The sequence below is a fragment of the Chrysemys picta genome, chromosome 7, assembly GCF_011386835.1.
Source record: "Chrysemys picta bellii isolate R12L10 chromosome 7, ASM1138683v2, whole genome shotgun sequence".
Lineage (NCBI taxonomy): Eukaryota > Metazoa > Chordata > Testudines > Emydidae > Chrysemys > Chrysemys picta.
The window spans coordinates 63,438,297-63,458,441 of record NC_088797.1 but is presented as its reverse complement, the minus strand read 5'-3'; the positions used below and the strand labels follow the sequence as shown (position 1 = coordinate 63,458,441).

At 49.2% G+C, this 20,145-nt stretch overlaps 1 protein-coding gene across 3 annotated transcripts in view; it reads right to left on the bottom strand.

Moving 5' to 3' along the window:
- The window catches only part of ADAM8 (ADAM metallopeptidase domain 8), an 83,242-nt gene extending 63,097 nt beyond the window's left edge, over positions 1-20,145 (bottom strand). For all 3 annotated transcript variants that reach the window (XM_008175145.4, XM_042856124.2, XM_065551632.1), the window contains exons 1-4: positions 19,988-20,145; positions 13,069-13,178; positions 5,877-5,953; positions 2,681-2,759 (exon numbers count right to left, since the gene is read on the bottom strand). In XM_008175145.4, the coding sequence (XP_008173367.2) occupies positions 2,681-2,759; positions 5,877-5,953; positions 13,069-13,178; positions 19,988-20,039 (318 nt within the window). In that variant the 5' untranslated portion in view covers positions 20,040-20,145. The remainder of the gene's footprint in view (positions 1-2,680; positions 2,760-5,876; positions 5,954-13,068; positions 13,179-19,987) is intronic.

Sequence of the window (20,145 nt, the reverse complement as noted above, 5' to 3'; positions counted from 1 at the left end):
CAAGGTACAGATCCTGGAAAGCAGAGATCTGTTACAGAGCTTCTTCCAGGCAAAAACAAGCCTTTTCCACCTCATTCATTACCCATGCACAATTTTCAGATCTTTCAAGAAACCCAAGTGTTCCCAACTGCCACCTGAAGAGCACAAGAGTGCGGGAGGTAATATCTTTTATTGGACCAATTTCTGTTGGTGAGAGAGACAAGCTTTTGAGCTACACAAAGCTCTTCAGGTGACCTCAGGTAAGCCTGAAAGCTTGTCTCTCTGACCAACAGAAGCTGGTCCAATAAAAGATATTACCTCACCCACCCTGTCTAAAAACCTGGGACCAAGACAGCTACAACAACACTGCACACCTGAACAGCAGGCAGCCCCACACCATACATGAGCAATATGCTACAGTGACATGGGTAGCCTTACATTCATGGGCAAATTGGAGGCTTGACTGGATGAGCACGATAAACAATTCAGCACTGCCCCTGACTGCCTGGTGCCTGAGCACAGAAAATGTAATCAGCACTAATACACACACACGGAAGACCTAGCATTTCAGAATTCTGAACATAATATAATGACAGATCTTCACAATCCCCGGAAAAGCAAGCCAGGGCTGTCCCCATTTTACCAATGGGGAAAATGAGACACAAACTGAGGAAGTAACCTGACCAAAGTCACAGAGTGGGATTAGAAATCAGATGCTCTGAATGCTCTGAACTCCCAGCTGTAAGAGCTGGCTGACAGGAGGGGAAAAGACTATAAAGGGGCAGGAGTGTTGTCCCCCAGTGTAGGCCGAGGAAGAAAAAGCATCCAGACACAGTGTGGGCATTATCCCCACAGAAGGCAGGGGGAGAGTTGGGAGGCGGGGTAGGGAATCCAGGAACAGAGCAGGCTGGGGCGTGGTACAGGACGCACAGGAGTGTCCAAGGAACCTCGTAGGTGGTGTCCCCCAGAGTAGGCCAGGCCAGGCCAACGCGGGGAGGGAGCATGGGAACATCCAAGAAACAGTGCAGGTGTTGTCCCCCACAGCAGGTAGAGGTGGGGGAGGGGCGCAGGAGCTTCCCCTACAGAACTACAGAGGTTCCTCTCTACCTGCTGCTCCACAGGGCAGGTTTGCAGCTACAGCAGGCATGTGGGGCAGGACGGTAAGGCATGGGGTGGGAGGACCTCTGGCCTCGCCACTCCGGGCATTTGCAGAGCTGCTGAAGGAAGGAAGGGAATTCATTCAAATTAGCTGTTCCCCAGTAGCTGCTAGGGAGAGGCAGTGCAGCCTAGAATGGGAGTGTCTGCCGTGCACCGCAAAATGTGGCTGAAGTCTGAAGGGCCTACAGGGGCCATGCGACATTCCAGTTGCCCTGGTCATGGGGAGCTGTGAGTCAGATCCGCAGGCCGAGGACTAGACCCTCCCTACAATTTCATTTGCTGGGGCTAAATCACTGATGGCACTTCCCAGTGAAGGGCTGGGGTTCCGACCCATTATGCAGAGTCCAGGTGGCCTGCTGAGCTGTGTGCCAGGGTTTGCCCAATAATACAGTTAGAGTTTACAGACCACTTTGGAAACATTATCTAAAACCATTAGCCCAGAACACCAGCAGGGCAGGGAAGAATAATTAGCCGACACCAGTCCAACCTCATGCTCCTGAGGGCTGCTCTGACCGCTCACCACTGAAAGCAAGTTCGCCGCTAATCTCAGTGGCACCATTTCTATAATGGGAAGCCAACTCATGTACTGAAAAGGAAGCATGGCCTAGCGGTGAGAGGTTACGGTGGGGTGACAGAAGAACTGGGTTCTGCTCCTGGCTCTGTCAATTAGTGGTACTTGTGCGATTGTGTGCTCTCTGAGCCTTTGTTTCTTTAGCTATGACATGGGGTTGACAATATTATTGCTCTCGCTCTCAGAGGATGTGAGGCATTCCTTGGTGCTTTGAGATCTTTGCCAGAGAAGGGCAAAATAATGTTATGGTCTAACTCAGCCAGAAGCTACTGGACTCAATACAGGAGTCCCTGGGTGAGGTTCTCTGACCTGTGTTATATGATCCAGTCTGACCTGTAAGTGTCCCTTCCAGCCTTAAGGTCTATGGCTTCTATGAAAGAGCCAATGCCAAATGGCCTGCTCGTGGGGAGGAAGGTGGGTGAATCAGCACCTGGCAGCCTTCAGCCCCTCTCCTACAGACAACATCAGCATCTGCAGCCTTCAGCAAGGACTCGTTGTGGACTTGCCCCCCCATGCGTGCAGTGCTGTACAGAACGCATAGGGCAGGCAGGCACACGGGAGGCAGTAGGGTGACTGCCAACTAGATTGATCTTACATACCCACGGGTGTATGAAGGAGAAGGTGAGTGCCCATTTCCCAAACATGTCATGGATCATATGAGCAGCTCAGTCCATCTCTGCTCACAGAGCCCCAGCCTGTCATCCAGCAGTAAAGAGGAAAGGATCTGAGCCTCCTCAGCTCCATACCTGACCAATAGCATCTCAGGCACCCACAGCATAGCACCAAGCACCCAGGAAATGTGAAGCATCAAACAATATGTCTTGGTTTGCTGTGAAAAGGACTGGGGGAGACACCAAAGGTTCTAGTGAATTTGTCTTGAGAGTCCAAAGCCTCAGCACAATCCCCCAGCCCCAGTACGTCTCCTCTAAGAAACATGCACCAGATCATACAGCACAGCACTTGGAATCATACCTGAGTGTCTGGCCTCTCAGTGACCTCGGTGCCATTTTCTGAGTAATAGGTTTCAGTGTAGTGCTCCCCAATCAGTCCCCTGAAAAAAAAAGAGACAGACAGTAGCAGTGAGGACTCACAACGCCACCCGCAGTTCCGAGGGACAGAGAACCACATGGTGCAGGAGGAACCAGCATTACCCTGTACCCCTCTGGCCAAATCCTGCTTGTCTGACTCACACCAGTGGGTGCCACTGAAGTCAGCAGTACTGACACTGCTCTCAGTGCCAATACGCCATTGAAGAAAGCAAGCTGGAACTGGCACCGCATCACTGCTTGAACTCCCACCAGAAAATCCCATCAATGGTTTCTCATCTTCGCACTTCTGATGCATACTATATAGAGGGAGGGGGAGGCAGGGTCCTGAACAGCCTCCATAGAAGAAGCTGTTGGTGCTTCTGTTGGGGGTAGGGAGATCAGATCGCAAAAATAAAATATTGGGACACATGGCAGGGGCAGGGCAGCCACAGGGCTCACAGCCCCCACCGGAGCCATGGGGGAAGGAGGCGCACAGTCTTAGGAAGCAGCGGGTCGGGGGGCGCATGGCCCCGGCTCCGGCCCCCGCTACAAGCCGTGTGTCGGTCGGGGGCACACAGCCCTGGCTCCAGCCCCCCTGCAAGGGGGGGTTCTCAGGGCTGGGGCAGGGAGCTGGGGCGTGGGAGGAGGTTTGGGATGCTGACTCCGGGAGGGAGTTTGGGTGCGGGATGGGGTGCAGCTCCGGGCGTGGTTTACCTCAGGCGGCTCCCTGGAAGTGGTGACAATTCCCTCTGGGTCCTAGGCGGAGGCACAGCCAAGCGGCTGTGCGAGCTGCCTTGCCCGCAGGCGTCACCCCCGCAGCTCCCATTGGCTGCGGTTCCCGGGCAATAGGAGCCGCGGAGCAGGTGCTCATGGCAGGGGCAGCACACAGAGCCCCCCTGACCCTCCCTGTGCCTAGGACCCAGAGGGAACTATCGCCACTTCCAGGGAGCTGTGCAGAGCCAGGTAGGAAGCCTGCCAGCCCTGCACAAACCGGACGCTGGCAACTTTACAATATTGGGACAAATGGCATCCCGACCGATGTATGATTGGGATGCAGGACAAAGAGTTAAATATCAGGACATCTGGTCGCCCTAGATGGGGTCATGGAACAGTAGCTGCCATTGATGTTCTGTCTGCTGAATGGTTTGTAAGCAAAAGCCTGACTCTCTGCCCTGCAGCCAGCGCTTGGGGAGGGTTCACTGTCACCCAGACCATCACCATAATTTACTGCACAACAGGCTGCAAGAAGACAAAGTCCTTCAAATGGAGTAAGAGGGACAGGGCCAGCAGGTGGGCAGGGACTGGTTTCTCCTGCCTAAATGCTGGAGGGGCAGCCAGATGGGGATAGATCCATGGATCACAAAATTTTGTTCCCCTGCCATCAGTCTGCTAACTTGTACATGCAGTTCCCTTGTAATGAGCTCCACAGTGTACAGTAACAGCAGCGGGAGACTGACCCTTTCCTCCTTAAGAATGGGGGTCAAGAGGTAAATGGGTCCAGCAGCTGAGAGCGTCCATAGTATCCCAGTGGAGGCAGCAGTGCAACTGCCAATCACATCTCATACAGAGCTCAAAGCAATTTGAGTAATAGTATCTCCTCCTAAGCTCGATGGGCTGAGGAGATGGTATTTGATGCTAAATAAGCCCTGATCTACATTATGAGTTTAGGTCGACTTTAGCAGGGTTAAATAGAATTAAGCCTGGACACGTCCACAAGACAAAGCCCTTTCTTTCGACTTAAAGGGCCCTTTAAACCGGTTTCTTTACTCCACCTCCAATGAGGGGATTAGCGCTAAAATCGGCCTTTGCGGGTTGGATTTGGGGTAGTGTGGACAGAATTCGTTGTTATTGGCCTCTGGGAGCTATCCCACAGTGCTTCATTGTGACCACTCTGGACAGCACTCTCAACTCAGATGCACTGACCAGGTAGACAGGAAAAGCCCCACGAACTTTTGAATTTCATTTCCTGTTTGCCCAGCGTGGAGAGCACAGGTGACCACAGAGGGAAGGGGAAGCAAATGAATACAGAACAAATCTGGTCCATCTATTTTTTACATCTTAAGCTGGCAGCAGACGGTGCAGCATGACTGATAGCCCTCAGCATCTTCTGGGTGCTTGGCAGAAGATACTGTACTACGACTGCTAGCCATCATCGTCAAGACGGTTCAATAGGACTGCCGGCAGGACTGAGTCTCCAGGAGACAAAGCATGTCTGCCCAGGTGCCTATGATTGAACTGGAGTACGACAATGACGGATACCAGTCGTAATACACCATCTACTGCCAAAAGGCAAGGGGCTGCTGCTGTGTAGCAATGCAGCCCCACGTCTGCCAGCACCCAGATGACATATGGTGACGGTGAGCTGAGCTGAGCGGGCTCCATGCTTGCCGTGGTAGGTTGTCTGCACAGGTAACCCAGGTAAAAAGGCGCGAATCGATTGTCTGCCGTTGCTCTGACGGAGGGGGGGGGGGCTTGACGGCATGTACCCAGAACCCCCCGCGACACTGTTTTGCATCATCAGGCATTGGGATCTCAACCCAGAATTCCAATGGGTGGCGGAGACTGCGGGAACTGTGGGATAGCTACCCACAGTGCAACGCTCCAGAAGTCGACGCTAGCCTCGGTACTGTGGACGCAGTCCGCCGGCTTCATGCACATAGAGCATTTTATGTGGGGACACACACAATCGACTGTAGAAAACCGATATCTATAAAATCGGCTTCTATAAATTCGACCTAATTTCGTAACGTAGACATACCCTAAGAGTTAGACCTTTGTGAGGGGGACAGAATAAAAACGTAGGCAGGCCAGGGGCTTGGGTCTGAGGGTGAATAAGAGCTGGGTTTAGGTTCATATCTGATGGTTCTGTGTCAGAAATAGAAAATAAGCCCCTTCTTGTTTTAGATCTGAACCTAAACCATTGCAGGGGCCATTTTCAATCCAGGGATCCAAGTCCCTCTGAAATTCAAAAAGGTTCAGCTAGAGGTCCCAGCTGTTGGCTCTCCTCTAGCTTTATGCCCTGCAATGTTCCATGCACAATCTACACAAAGTGGCCTGGGGAGAAAGCTAGATTTGAAACTTAGAGGCCCAGGGCTTTCAGCAGGGAACCCTGCAAGCCACACTAGCCACCACACACTTACTTGTTCTTTTCCAGTCGGAGAACATAGTCCCTCCCTTCTGCACGGATGCTGTAATGAACGTGATCCGGATATGTGTTCTGCACGAGGTAAAATAACAACAGAAACTTGTCATCATCAGGCTAAAGAGATATGAAGTAGAAGATTTCTATTCTGTGTGCTGCGCAGACCTCCGAAGACAGTCACATGGGACCTCAGACTCATCTACCCTAGCCCATTCAATGTTCCTCTAGTCATATGTTGATTTTGTTGAAATATTCTATTGACATATTTCTGCCTTGCTTTCAAAGGTGTTGTGCATCTGCAGCTCCCCCAATTCAGAGTTTGTGTGAGTGCCCACCACCTCTGGAAACCAGGCTATACATGCTTACTGCCAATTTATCCATTACAGACATGGCACAACAAGTGGAAACCAACAACCAACTAAGTCAGCACAGAAATAATCTGTTTGCAAAACCCAATATGCCTTGGATTAAAGAATACTAAAGACAAGTACACTGATATTAAACCAGTGGCTCTCAAACTTTTTTACTGGTGACCCCTTTCACATAGCAAGCCTCTGAGTGCGACTCCCCTTATAAATTAAAAACATTTTTAATATATTTAACACCATTATAAATGCTGGAGGCAAAGGGGGATTTGGGGTCAAGGGTGACAGCTCGCGACCCCCCATGTAATAACCTCGCAACCCCCTGAGGGGTCCTGACCCCCAGTTTGAGAACCCCTGGATTAAACTAAGACTCAGTGTTCACATCTGGCACAAGGCCACAAGTTGTTGCACAAGGAACTAAAATCTTACTGCTCATCAAAATGCCTTTTTTGGCATTTAATTCATCATTTACTCAAAATCAAGAACCACAGAGTCCCCTGATAACTCACCCCCCTGACTCACTGATGTTTCCCCTAGTAAAGTCTTCCTTCTCTTTGACTGATCGCGCACACAGCCTCATTGTGTGAGAATCAACTTCTCTTCCTGTGTGCTCTCAAAAGTAGATTGTCAGGAAATCATACTGAAGCCACTTGGCCTGAAGAAATAAACTCTGCTTCCAGAGTCATTCTTTATTCCTACAAGCTCCTGCAGCGCACAAGACACAGCACCTTTTCACCTAGTAAAACAGATCATTGCCATTAAGTGTCTGGATATCCCCCCAACTCCCATGTGTGCATAAGCATGGATGGGTGCAGTAAAAGGGACAATAAACAGGCAGCTAGATCAACTACATGAGTGAACATACTGGACCACACTTCTTGGGAACTCACTTGTGATGCAAACAAGCTGGAAAGCAGCCAAATCTGGCCATCTGAGAAGCCCTCAACAATGGTGTGCCAGACTGCTGGGCCACACCCTCACCTGACCTGGGTGCGGGGAGCACAACAGGGCACAGGGGAGGGGTTATGGCCAGAGTGTGCTGTGCTCCAGCAATCCCCAGCTGGCGGAGTTTACAGCAGCCCCACAAGTGAGAGGACATGTATCTAGGAGTTAAAGCAAGGGACCGGGAGTTGGGACCAAGAGTCAGGATGCCTGGGTTCTTTTCCTGTCTGTATCAATAATTTGCTGTGTGACCTTGGACAAATCACTACAGCTCACTGCCTCAGTTTCCCAATGTGTAAAATGGGGACACCCCCACCTACCAGTGACAAGAATCGTGAATTTTGGCTGCTGTTGTAAATTGCTTTAAGATCCTCAGCTGAACAGTAATGCTAATGAGCAATTACACCCTTGGAAGTGTGGAGGCCTCCCTCTCCGGTTAATGGCAGCTGACCAGGCGACCAAGCATCTCACAGCAGAGTCGCTGGCTAAGTCTCTTCCCAGATGGAAGCCACGGCTGGCGGAAGTGGTGAGGTGAACTCCTTGGGCACCACAAGGCAAACTCAGCAGCTCTTGATTTGCTGGGGTTTGCTCTCAGTTGGGCAGTTTGGCCTCTCCTGTGGGGTGATGGTATAAATTACCACACAACAGTCTGGAATTCCCCCCAGGAAAGGATTGGGGAGCTGCAATCAGATGGGGGCTGGAGTTATATGGAAAGTATTTCTGTACCACAGTCAGAACCAGCTGGGACAGGCAGCATGGTTTTCCTTGTGAGTCAACTGCTCTAATTCCACTGCCTTGTGTTTTTACTTCGGGCTCTTTCTGGGAATGAAAAATCCATTTCTGGTTAAAAAAATAAAAGCCCCTTTGCCTGCTAAGTAAAATGCAGCCAGAGTCACTCTGCGCCCTCAAGTGGGCACCGGCTGCAGCCCTGGGAAGTGAGGGGCTCTTCAGCAAAGTGCTGAAGACTGAGAGATGCTGTCACCTAAACAAACATAATGCCTAAGCTGGAGACGCAGGAACTGTCTACGGGGCTTGATGATAAATTCTTCTTAGATGAACGTTAGTGTCGCTTTTGGTGTCTGCCAACAAAATGATGCTTTGTTATTGTTGGCAACTTCGGAGACAGAAACCAATCCTTGAGAAATGCAGATCTGCAGAAAAGCCACTGAAGGCACACGAAGAGAACTCTGATTGCAAGTCGGATGGGAAAGGAAGAGCAGTGATCATCTTTCTGAGAAACCACAAGAAATGCAAAGCCATTTAAAAGGCCTGATAAAGCTTCCCCCCAGCTCCTACTTCCAGAGAGCTTTTCCAGTGTTTCAAATGCAGAAGGTCTGACTCAGAACAGTGGGGGACTGAGCCTGGACTCTGGTTAAACTCCTGCTCACTCCAGTGCCTGCTGAGTGAGTCAGGGCAGGGCCAGGGCTGTAGGACTTGGCCTGAGGTGCAGAAAGAGCAGTTCTGGACAGGCAAAAAACTGGGACAGGCAGGCTCAGGCACTGGGGGCTGGACTCTTGGAATACCTCTCACCCCAGTGAGTCAGCAGGAACTCCAGGAGATACACCAGTGTCAGCAAGAGGGGAATGACGGCCTAACAGCTACCTGTGCAACAGCAGGTCAGGGTGGTTTGGTCATTTCTTCACCTGCTGTGAAAGGGACAATGGGGCTCTAGAGAGCACACTGGACTAGATCCTCCAGAGCCAGTGCACTGGGAGAGGAGGCAGGGGAGAGGGGAGGTTTACACCATCTTTCTGCCCCCATTATCTGTGGGCCAAACCAGCCCTTGGCACAAGTTAAAGCAGTCTTAGGAGCACCCTCACTTGTGCTGGAGGAGAGCAGCCAACATCATTGGAGTGCATGCACCTTAACCCTGCCCCCACCTCCTCTGCCCTAGAGTGCCCCAGCTCATCATCCCTTACACAAAGGATCCTCAGCTGCTGCCTGAAACTCGCTGGTGTGGGTTGTTGTTGTTGTTGTTTTTTTGCAGTGTAGACGTAGCCATAGAGGATCCCCTGCAAGCCACCCCATCTCTTAAAATGAGGGGATCCAGTTCAGGTGTCCCTTCTGACCACAGCTGTAGCAATATGGCCTGGGGAGAGAGGTGACCCCTAAAGCAAATGTTATTTGGGGAGGAGATTCCACCTTTAAGGCAGAAGGAACAGAGCATGTTGATGGCAGGCTGCTTTATATTTAAGGTATCAGGTTTGCAATATTAGAAACAGTCCTGGGGAAATGGCTGAGAGGACAGCATGAGCTACCTTCACCATTTATAACCTGGCCATACTAACCATGTGTAGATAGACCACCCCTCCCTGCACCACTACATCCCATCATGCACTGCAGTCTCTCGCTGTATGCATGTCTTACAGATATTTAACAGATGGATGTACTATTACATGTGATCTCCTCCCTTTGGTACCAACACTGAAGAAAGAAAGGAGGAAAGTTGTTCAATGTGCACAGCACAGATGGGATCTCTAAATAGCCTGGAGAATGTTTATTTCACGGACAAGTTTAGGTTTCTGGAGCAAAGAAAACAGATGCCTTTGGGAAGAATTTTTGAAGCTATTTTATCTGAAACGGTTTGACTCATAAGCGAACATGCTGTACCAAAAATTTACTAGGCAATTTATATCTCAAAATTGACATGATCCTTAGGCCTTCTGAGGTGCTAATGTTTGTGCTTTTAAGATATGATTCCTGGTGCTTTCTGAATTTTAAAGACTAAATGCAGTCAAGAAACTGCCATTAGGTTATGGTCACAAATTCAGCCTTGCTGACTCCAAGCATTCAAAAACCATGAGTCAAACCCCAACAAAGATAAGGCTGGCTTGAAAATCATGAGATTTTTTTCAAAATAATAAAATGTGGATTCTTTTGTATTTGGCTTCTTTTTTCTGAGCCTTTTGGGTTCATGTTTTCTTGCTTGTCTCCACAACCACAAGAACTAGTATCTGACTTTTTTTACAAATGAAAACTGAAATTCTCCCACATTCACATAATTCTGGGTGCTGAGGCTTTATTCTCCCACATTCACATAACTCCGGGTGCTGAGGCTTTAAGAAAACACCAAGTATCACGAGACTTGGGCTAAATTGTGAGAGATGGCAATACTGCAGAATGATCTAACATCCTTTCTGCTTCCATTTCGTCACTTCTTCCCTTTATTCCATCAACCGGGGTCGGGTCATCATGTAAGCATCCACCATTCTTGTCTGTCTGCAGTAGCATTAAGGTCCACCTGCTTACCATCTTCTTTGATGCGATCCATCCATCACTTCCTCAGGGTCTCTTTCCTACCATGCTATCTTCAGCAGGTCCCCTTCATTCATCCTCGGCACATATCCAAACTGGCGAAGTCCCGATTCCTGGATTTTGTCAGCCACATCATGGACTTGGACTTCCATCCTAAAACTTTCCTTTTGACATCTCTCTCTTTGTGTAACTCCTCTTCTGGCACGAAGACATCTCATCTCGAACACCTGTAGGCACTGAATTCGGCCTCTCTGTTTTGGCCGTGCTTCTGCACCATACAGCATTACAGGGCACACCACTGTTCTCCACAGTTCAGTCTCAGTGGTGGATGTTTGTTATACACAGCTTTTGAGATGTTATTCCACACTTTTCCAGCATTCCCCAGTCTGGACTGGGACTCACATTCAAGCTCACCATTTTCCATAACCCAGACGCCAAAGTACTTGAACTGGTCCGTCTGGTTTAATTCCACTCCATTAAGTTCTATGTTAAGTTTCCCTGTGGCTCCTCTACTGACCCATGACCTCAGTCTTAGTCAAGCTCCTTTTCATCAGATGCCAGCTTAGCTGATCATAACACTGGTTATTATTTTCTCTAGATCTTCTTTTGAGGAGGCCTTTATTGCTATGTCATCCACATATAGCAGCTTTTCCCCTTTTCCCACTGACGTCTTCCTGCTGAGGCAGTCCATCAAAATGATAAAGAGCAGCGGGCTGAGGGCCAACCCTGGGTGCAATCCAACTTCTACATCAAAGGGACTTGTTCCACAACATGTTCTGATCTCTGTTTTAGGTGATCTATACTGAGCATTCACCATAGCTGTCAAATCCTTAGAAATGCCATATTTCCTCAGCACTGGTGTGAGCATCCTTCCGTCCACTTTATCATAGGCCTTTTCTAGGTCTATAAGAAGTTATCCTGCTGGTGCTTGAGCTGCTTCTCCATCCCTTGCCAATTTACGAACATGGCATCCCTGCACCTCGTCTTTTCCTAAAGCCACATTGTTCTTGGTCAATGAGGGGTTCCACCATTCTTCTAATTCTAGCATCCAAGATACGTTCCAGTATCTTCATCCCATGTGACAACAGCTTTGTCCCTCGATAGTTCCACATTCCTGGATGCTTCCCTTCTTATGTATTGGTACCAGGATAGACTTGCACCAGTCTTTTCTTGCCATACAGCTTCAACCACTTTGATCCATTTCATGACGCTCTTGCCCAAGACTTTCATCAGATCTGCTGTCACTTCATCAGGTCCCTCTGCCTTATTGGTCTTTGTCTCCTGGACTGTATTTCCACTTCCTCCTCTGTTGTGTCAAGCTCAGGCACCGCATTAGGATCACATGTTGGCAACACCACAAAGGGTTTGCCTCATTTAAGTGACTCTCAAAGTATTGTTTCCACCTCTCCTTCACTTGTTCGGGTGTTACTAGCAGTCTCCTCTGATCACCATTCACAAACGATGTCACATTACCATCCTCCTTTCTTTTGTGTCTCATTATTTCAATGCTGCTGAACTTTCTGCCAGCTAGCTGTGGGTCGTTTACAAGCTCAGCGTGCAAATTGTCTAGGGCACTCTCTTTGCCCTTCTTCATTGCCCACTTGGCAGCTCACTTTGCTTCTTTGTATTTGCTTTCATTTATGCTTGATGGGTTCATTTCTTTTCTTTATGCACCATTTTCTTGTTTCGGATTGCTACTTGCACTTTGTTGGTCCACCCCCACTCCTCTCCATCTGCATCATCCACAAACCTCTTCCACCATGGCTATCCACATTCTTTAGAGGTGGTTCCACTCCTCTTCAGCTGATGCCAAATTTGTTTCCTGACACAGATTTCATTCTACCACTAGTAATTCTAATTTTGACCTCAAACACAACAAAAGGTTGCTTTGATTGGTCTCTCAAGAGTGCCATCATTTATGATGGAGATGATGCAGAAAGCTCACACTAGCTGGTGTCATGCGTCCCATAAGGGTCTCACTTTAAAGGAACTAAGACTCTGAGTCTGGATCTTTGCTGACTGTGCACTCAAGGTGCCTGCCAGACAGATCAAGAGGGAGAGAATTCCTTTCTCTGAACTACTGTGCATCTCCTGGGGCATTCTCTGTTGATTTCAGTATATGTTTGGAAGGGAGGGATGGCCCAGTGGATTGGGTGCCAATGTGGGACTCTGGAGACCTGAGTTCAATACCAGGCTTTGTCATACCCTTCCTGTGTCACACTAGGCAAGTCACTTCACTTCCAAGGGGCTGTGCGGATAAATGCAATAAAGATTATGAAGTGCTCAGATACAATGCTGATTGGGGCCATAGACAGCTACAGTACGCGAGTGTTATGTTCCTGTTTTCTCTGTTTTGCAGCTTTCCAGGTGTCTGTCTGTTTACAGAGGCAGTTGCAGTTCTGCAAGGCAGCACTGAGGTAGCCTATTCCACAATGTACATTCTCTCATATTTGGTTATTTTTGCTTAATCTAAAACAAAAGTCAGTCTCTGACTGCTCAGTGCCTGGGAAAGCTGGAACTAAGCATGGCTAATCTGGGGGTTGGCACCAGGCCCTAGTGTCTGAGTCTGGGGTTGTTGGAGCTGGGCTTGTAGTGTCCCCTGATATTTCAGAAGCAACAGATACTTACGACTTGAGCAGAAAGGTCTCTCTTCCCAGGAGCTGCAGGCACTCTGTGAGGTGTCACCCTTTCATATTGGGCCACATGCGCGAGTTTCTCCGATGGGCTAGCAAAGACTCCTGTAAAGACATTCAAAGGGTCAGGGATTTCTGCAGAGTTCCCTAGAGGGGTGCAGTGCTGCATGATGTTACAGGGTGGTAGAGCAGCTGTGCTCAATAACCCCATTAAGGCTTGTTCCTGATCCCAGAGAGGGGGACAGAGCGAGGCTGGCTTTGTAGCTCCCTGCCCCTCTGTATTGCCCTCACAGCTCATTGTTGGCTGATGTTCTGCTGATTCCTTACAGTATGCACAAAGCATGTAACATCCACCATGAGCCCAAGGCACTAGCAGGCAGCAGTGAAATGCCAAAGATGGACTAGCAGCTCCCCTGTCCTGCATTCTGCACTCTTTGGCCACAGAGCCCTTACCAGATGGTGTCCCCAAGTGAATAAGGACAGGCCAAGCTTTACAAAAGAGAATGAAAATCTTAAACTGAGTGAAAAAATACGTGGAGGCTCCAAGACTACACACGATTATAATAATATTTGTACAAAGTAGGTCTTACAAGGTAACATCTGAAAAATCATAACTTGCTAGTCAACGTTGTCCTGATAAAATGTGTGTGACAACATTGAAAAGTTGTAAGATTCCACTGTATAGTGATTTTAACACATGTTCCAAACCGAGATTGGCAAGCATGTCTGTCTCAAACAGAGGAATGGGTGCTCTGCTTAATTTGCATATAAGCCATAAATAGAGTAATCAAGCAGGAAGGGAAACGAAGGATACTCAAACAGGTGAGGAACAGCAGCAGAGAACATCCTTTCCTGTAGACTCTCTGTCTCCTGAATCTCAGCTGGAAATGTTTCCCAAGGGTGGGGGCTGACACTATAAAAATGAGGGACAAACACCCCAAGGTCCTCTCCTCCTCTCCCTGTCTCTCTATCCATCGATTCACTGCACGAGAAGGGACAAAGGTAGCAGCCATTAACCAGAAGAAGGGATTCTGGTCTAAGAAGTTTGGCCAGTAAGATGATTGAGAATATGTGGTGAGAAAAACTTTGCTAGTTGTGTTTTATCTTTTCTTGTAACCATTTCTGATTTTTATGCCTCATTACTTGTACTCACTTAAAATCTCTCTCTTGGTAGTTAATACATTTGTTTTATTGTTTTATCTAATCCAGTGTGTTTAAACTGAAGTTTAAACTCCAGTTGAGATAACAAGATGTGTGCATTTATTTCTATTAATAAGAGGATGGACTTTATATGAATTTGTTTTGTCCGGGAGAGAGCTGGGCAGTACAGGACATACACTTCTGGGGGGAAATCTAGGGCTGAGGATATGTTGGGGTCACCCTGCAGTATAAGTGAGGTGTGGCTGGCTGGCTGCAGCACATACATAGTCACAGCTGGGAGTGATTTGCATGCTGGAGGCTGTTTGTGAACAGGTCAGACTGGAGGCAAAGCAGTGTAAAGGGCACCCCAGGTTAGAGGGCAGGGGTGACACAGCTACTTATTAGTCTGTACTCTGGGTATGTCATAAGGTGATTACAGCATAACCTCAGGTTTCATTTTATTTTGTTAAGAAGCCAGTTGCTAGCTTCTTGACTGCAAAGCACAGCTTGAAAATGCAACACCCAAATGTTCGGAAAGCAGAAGGCAAATACACAGGACCCCAAATTTATTATTTTTAAAATATCTCATGATTTCTGGGGCCTGAGTCATGATTTTTTAATGCTTGAGGTTGGCATACTTTTGTTGTGGATTTTGTAGGATGTTTTGCATTTACACTGAATCAGGCTCTCTGATTCACCAAGAAAGGAAATGTCTGTGGGGGATAGAAAGACAGCAAGCCACTCCACGACTCCTATAGTGCTGCACAGTTCATAACCCACAGTGCTGCCTAAAGCTTCGCACCCTACACTAGAAGACAAGTTGAGCATCTTCCCTCTTCCCCCCAGCCCCACACACCCATTTTGCAAACAATTTAACTGAGGGACTGCATAAGATAACATCTGGCAGAGCTGAGTATAGAACTCAGAACTTTAACATGACACAGCCAAGACTTCAGCCACACTGCCTTTCACAATAAATGTGCCAGAGATATGTGCTTGGCTAGCTAACAACTGAGCCAACTGCTAAGATCACACTGCTCTACCATCACCAGGAATCCTAACCACCAAGAATCTACTGCTACCTGGCCAGAAGTTGTATAATTCACAGGCATAGTGTGTGTTGTGGCCCCCCTCTAGTGGCTGCTCCATATAGAGGATAACAAACTGTTACCAGCTGCTCTAATAAATGTTAGTCTCTAAAAAAAAAAAAAAAAAAAAAAAAAAAGCTATGTGTGTATATATTTCTCCTCAATATATGTTTCACTCTATATGCATCCGAAGAAGTGGGTTGTAGCCCACGAAAGCTTATGCTCTAATAAATTTGTTAGTCTCTAAGGTGCCACAAGTACTCCTGTTCTACTTTAGCTCAAGTAGTAGAGATGTGGCTGACGATCTGAAAGTCCAGGCTTCCACCCCTACTGCTGGTCCCCAGGAACAGCATAGTCCATAGAACTGACTGCATATGATGCAATTTATTTTTCCAGTTTTCTTCTTTATAAATTGGTTTGTTTGATTCACACAGTGAGGAAAAGGCCTTATAGACCCTGGCATGCCACTTGATGGCCACTGTTCACCCATTTCGGCAGTGTGACCCATGCTGGCAGGTTTGACAGCTGTATGAAGCCAATAGTCCCCATGTCAGCTAGCCATGTTGGTTAGTTACCTTGCTGGAGCACTGGGATCCCCGCAGGATGATGAACAGCAAAGGGAGAGCAGACCACATCGTTCTGCTGGCACTAAGCAAGCCTCCCCCACAGTGCATTTCGTGCCTCAGCCAGAACCAAAGCTATGCTTCTCACTACCCCTGCCCATTTGTGAGTCACAATCTCACTGCCAGTGCGGGCTTGGTTCTGGCTGTCATGATGTAGCTACTTTCTCTAAAGTGGCAGCTCATCTGGGCTGGATCAGATGGGTACATGAGAGCCATCTGCTGGCAGTACTTTCTGGTCAAACCACAACAGCAGCCTGTAGATGGTACCTAGATATCCTAGCCTGGTTATCTGGATGAATGACTGGGTGACCCAGAAGACTGGCTGGGCTGACAGATATAAACTCAATCCACTCGTGAGATCATAAGAACTGCCCTTTACCACATGTAATGCCAAGGCAGCTGGGAGTGCAGACTAAGAGTCCTAGAGTTAAACAGCTGGGGGGCTGGATGTTCTCTGCAAAGGGCCCACCTGCCCTAGGAAACTGTGGAAAGTCAGATGTGCTTGAGACCATGTGGTTGCTCGCATTTGGCCTGTTCAGAATGCTTGAGAAGCATGCATTACAGAAGATGCACACACTGTGTCTTGGAGGCAGGTCCGTACTGCGATCCCCTTTTTACAGAGTGGGTTCTGAGGCACAAGACTTGCCCAAAGCTGCCCAGCAAGTCAGAGGCAGAATTACAATTATCACTCAGGAACTCTTCCCTCTCGTACCCCACGCTCACGCATCTAGAATAGACCAGAACTAAAGCATCTTTCATGCTGCTGCTATGCCACCAGGAATGGGGGCTGCACTATGACATGGACACAAACTCCTTCAGCATAGGCTAGGCTTGAATTGATTTGTCCAGCCCTTGTACCATGCGAGCCATGGCTGGTGGCCTTGGGTATACAGCAAATGCCTCACTATTCCTGCTGCACACTGAGCTCAGCCACCTTAATAATCCCATTTCATCCAGCCCAGTCAATGCAGGCCTACCAGAAATGGGGCTGGATGAGAGCTACGTGGCTGAGACACAGCTGAGCTAATACCTGACAGTTGGAAGAAGCAACCAAGAGAAATAGCTATTGCTTGATGGAGCCTGTCCTTTGTCTCCCAGGCTCCTGGGTGCTTCTAGAAGTCAAGGGAACAACACTGGCCCAAAAAACTTTTATCCATCTGCAGCTGGCTAGAAGGCTGTTTTCAATGGCGGAAGCTGAAGCTAGACAGATTCAGACTGGAAATGAGGTATAAATTCATAACACTGAGGGTAACTGATCACTGGAACAACTTACCAAGGTTGTGAGGGATTTGCCATCACTGGCCATTTTTAAACCCAGATTGGATTTTTTTAAAGATATATTCTAGTTCAAAAGGAATTATTTGGGGGCAGTTCTCTGGTCTGTGTTATACAAGAAGTCAGATTAGATCAGTGGGTTTCAATCTGTGGTCCACAGACCCTGGGGGGGGGGGGGAGAGAGGACAGACTATGTCTGAAATTTTTAGGGGTCTGCAAATTAAAAAAGGCTGAAAACCACTGGACTAGATGATCACAGTGGTCCCTTGAAATCTATGAATTTACTTTCAGGTTCAGGCTCTTGCTACAGGCATCCAAGCCTCTGTTCCCTTGAGGTTGGGTCACTGTGAGGAGCCATATGGAAACTCCAGCTAGTGATGAATGCAGCAGCTTGATTTCTGAGGCCTGCTCTTCACACAAAGCTGCACTAGTTCACCTAATGGGGTGGTTCTAAATGGAACTAGTTAAGGCAGTTGAAAACCCCTGTGTGGGCAATTTAGATTTAATTTAAACCTAGCTTGGATCAATTTAAATTGATTCCTTGTTGGACCAATATGAGCCAGGCGTCTATCTTTTTAAAAGTGTGCAAACAAGAGTTAACTAGGCCAGGGGTGGGCAAACTTTTTGGCCCAAGGGCCACATCCAGGTGGGGAAATTGTATGCAGGGCCATGAATGTAGGGCTGAGGCAGGGAGTGTGGGGTGTGGCAGAGAGTGTGGGGTGCAGGAAGGGACTCAGGGCAGGGGTTTGGGGTGCAGGAGGGATGCGGGTGCAGGAGGGGGCTCAGGGAAGTGGGTTGGGGTATAGTAGGGTGCAAGATGCAGTGGGGACTCAGGGCAGGGGGTTGGAGGCTCAGGGTAGGGGGTGCGGAAGGGGGCTCAGGGCAGGGGGTTGGGGTGCAGGAGGGGTGCATCAGGGGGCTGGGGTGTGGGGTGCAGGAGGGGTGCATCAGGGGGCTGGGGTGTGGGGTGCAGGAGGGATTTGGGGTGTGGGCTCTGGCCCGGTGCCGCTTACCTCAAGCAGCTCTGGGGTGGCAGGGGCGCGCAGCACGGCTAAGGCAGGCTCCCTACCTGCCTTGGTCCTGCACTGCTCCCGGAAGTGGCCGGCATGTCCGGCAGCGGCTCCTGGGGGTGGGGTGGGGTGGGGTAGGGCAGGCAGGTGGCTGCCCTCACCTGTGGGTACCACACCCAAAGCTCCCATTGGCCATGGTTCCCCATTCCAAGCCAATGGGAGCTGCGGGGGGGCAGTGCCTGCAGATGAGGGCAATGCACGGAGCCCTCTGCCTCTTCCCCTCCCCCAGGGACATGGTGCCAGCCTCTTCCGGGAGTGGCGCGGGGCCAGAGCAGGCAGGGAGCCTGCCTTAGTCCTGCAGCACCACAGGGCTGGCAATCCTGCGGGCCAGATTGAAAGCCCTGACGGGCCAGATCCGGCCCACGGGTTGTAGTTTGCCCTCCCCTGAACTAGGGTGTCTTAAAAAATGGTTTGAGATAAGTAAGCATAATTTGTGCATGAAGACGAGCCTGTAGCATTGTCTCCCGTAGGGGTCACATTACCACCAATTCATTTCTGAGTGCACTGGAAATTATGCAGCTATTTCACTAAAAAACTGAGGTTTTTAATGGAATAAGTGAGAAAATGTATAATAAACTCAGTGCTCCAGCCCTGTTATTTTGATAGGTTCATTTATTTTATGCTGTCTACGTAGTTTAAATTTTCAATATGAGAAAGATTTTTATAGTAACATCTGAGGCCTGATTTACACTAGAAAATTTGGTCAGCATAACTACATCGCACAAGGGTGTGAAAAATCCACACCCCTGAGCAGTGCAGTTCAGGCGCTCTAAATCCCTGTGTAGACAGTGCTATGTTGACAGAAGAACTAGCTATGGCCTTTTGGGGAGGTAGATTAACTACAGTGACAGGAGAACCCCTCCCATCGGTGAAGCTGGTGTCTACACTGAAGCACTACAGTGCTGCTGCTGTAGTGTTTTAAGTGTAGGTACAAGCCCTTCGAAGTTGGGAAGCAAAGCCAGAGGTTTTGGCAGCTGGGTGAAGCATTTGTGGCTTTCGGTCCTTTGTGGGCAGTTTGGAACAATGGGGTAAATATAAATATAAAGTGTTTCTGAAAAAAATGATCAGCAGTGAAATCATAGACAACTGCTAGCAACCTTTATACGAAAATTCTTGCAATTTTTTTTATACCTTCCAATGTCACCATTGGTTGTAGCTGGCCTTTGCAAGGTGGCAAGGCGAAAGCCCTCTGGCTAGAAAAGCACCTCTTCTTTGTCCTATGAATGCTGGTCAGTTTTGCTGAAATACACACTTCTGAAAAATCGCCATTTCCCTTCTTTCCCTTGTGCCATTCAGGAAAAGTTTGCCAACTGGCAAAATCATAACCAAAAAACACCAACACTGGACAGCAACCAGCTCCATACCGGCTTGTCCCCTCCACCCCCAAGCCCAGCACACAGCTCCACAACCCCTTACTCGCTTCCCTGGCGGCATGGGGCAGAAATCCCCCAGCTCTCAGCCCGGCAGGAGAATGAACCAGGCAGAGTCCGACGCCCTGAAAGGTCAGCACATGGCCCCAGGTCCCCATTTTTGAGACCACAGCCTTCCCCCGCCCTGCCCTGCCCTGGCGGCTAGTCCCCCACACGGACCGTCCGCCTTCGGGCACCGCATGCCCCGACGCCCCTCGGGAAGCGCAGCCGGAGCCCGTCCAGACGCGCCGCTGCGGCTACAGCCCCAGTTCCCCGACGGAGCCCGCCGCGGCCAGCGAGCGCACTCACCGCGGCGCCCCAGCGCCATGCACAGCGCCAGCAGGGCGAGGGTCCGGGCCATGGCGCGGCTGCCCCGCGCTGAGGTGCGGAGCGGCGTGGTGCGGTGCGTTCCTCCTGCCAGCCGCCAGCGGCCCCGGCTCCGTCTGACTCAGCCCCGCCTGACTCAG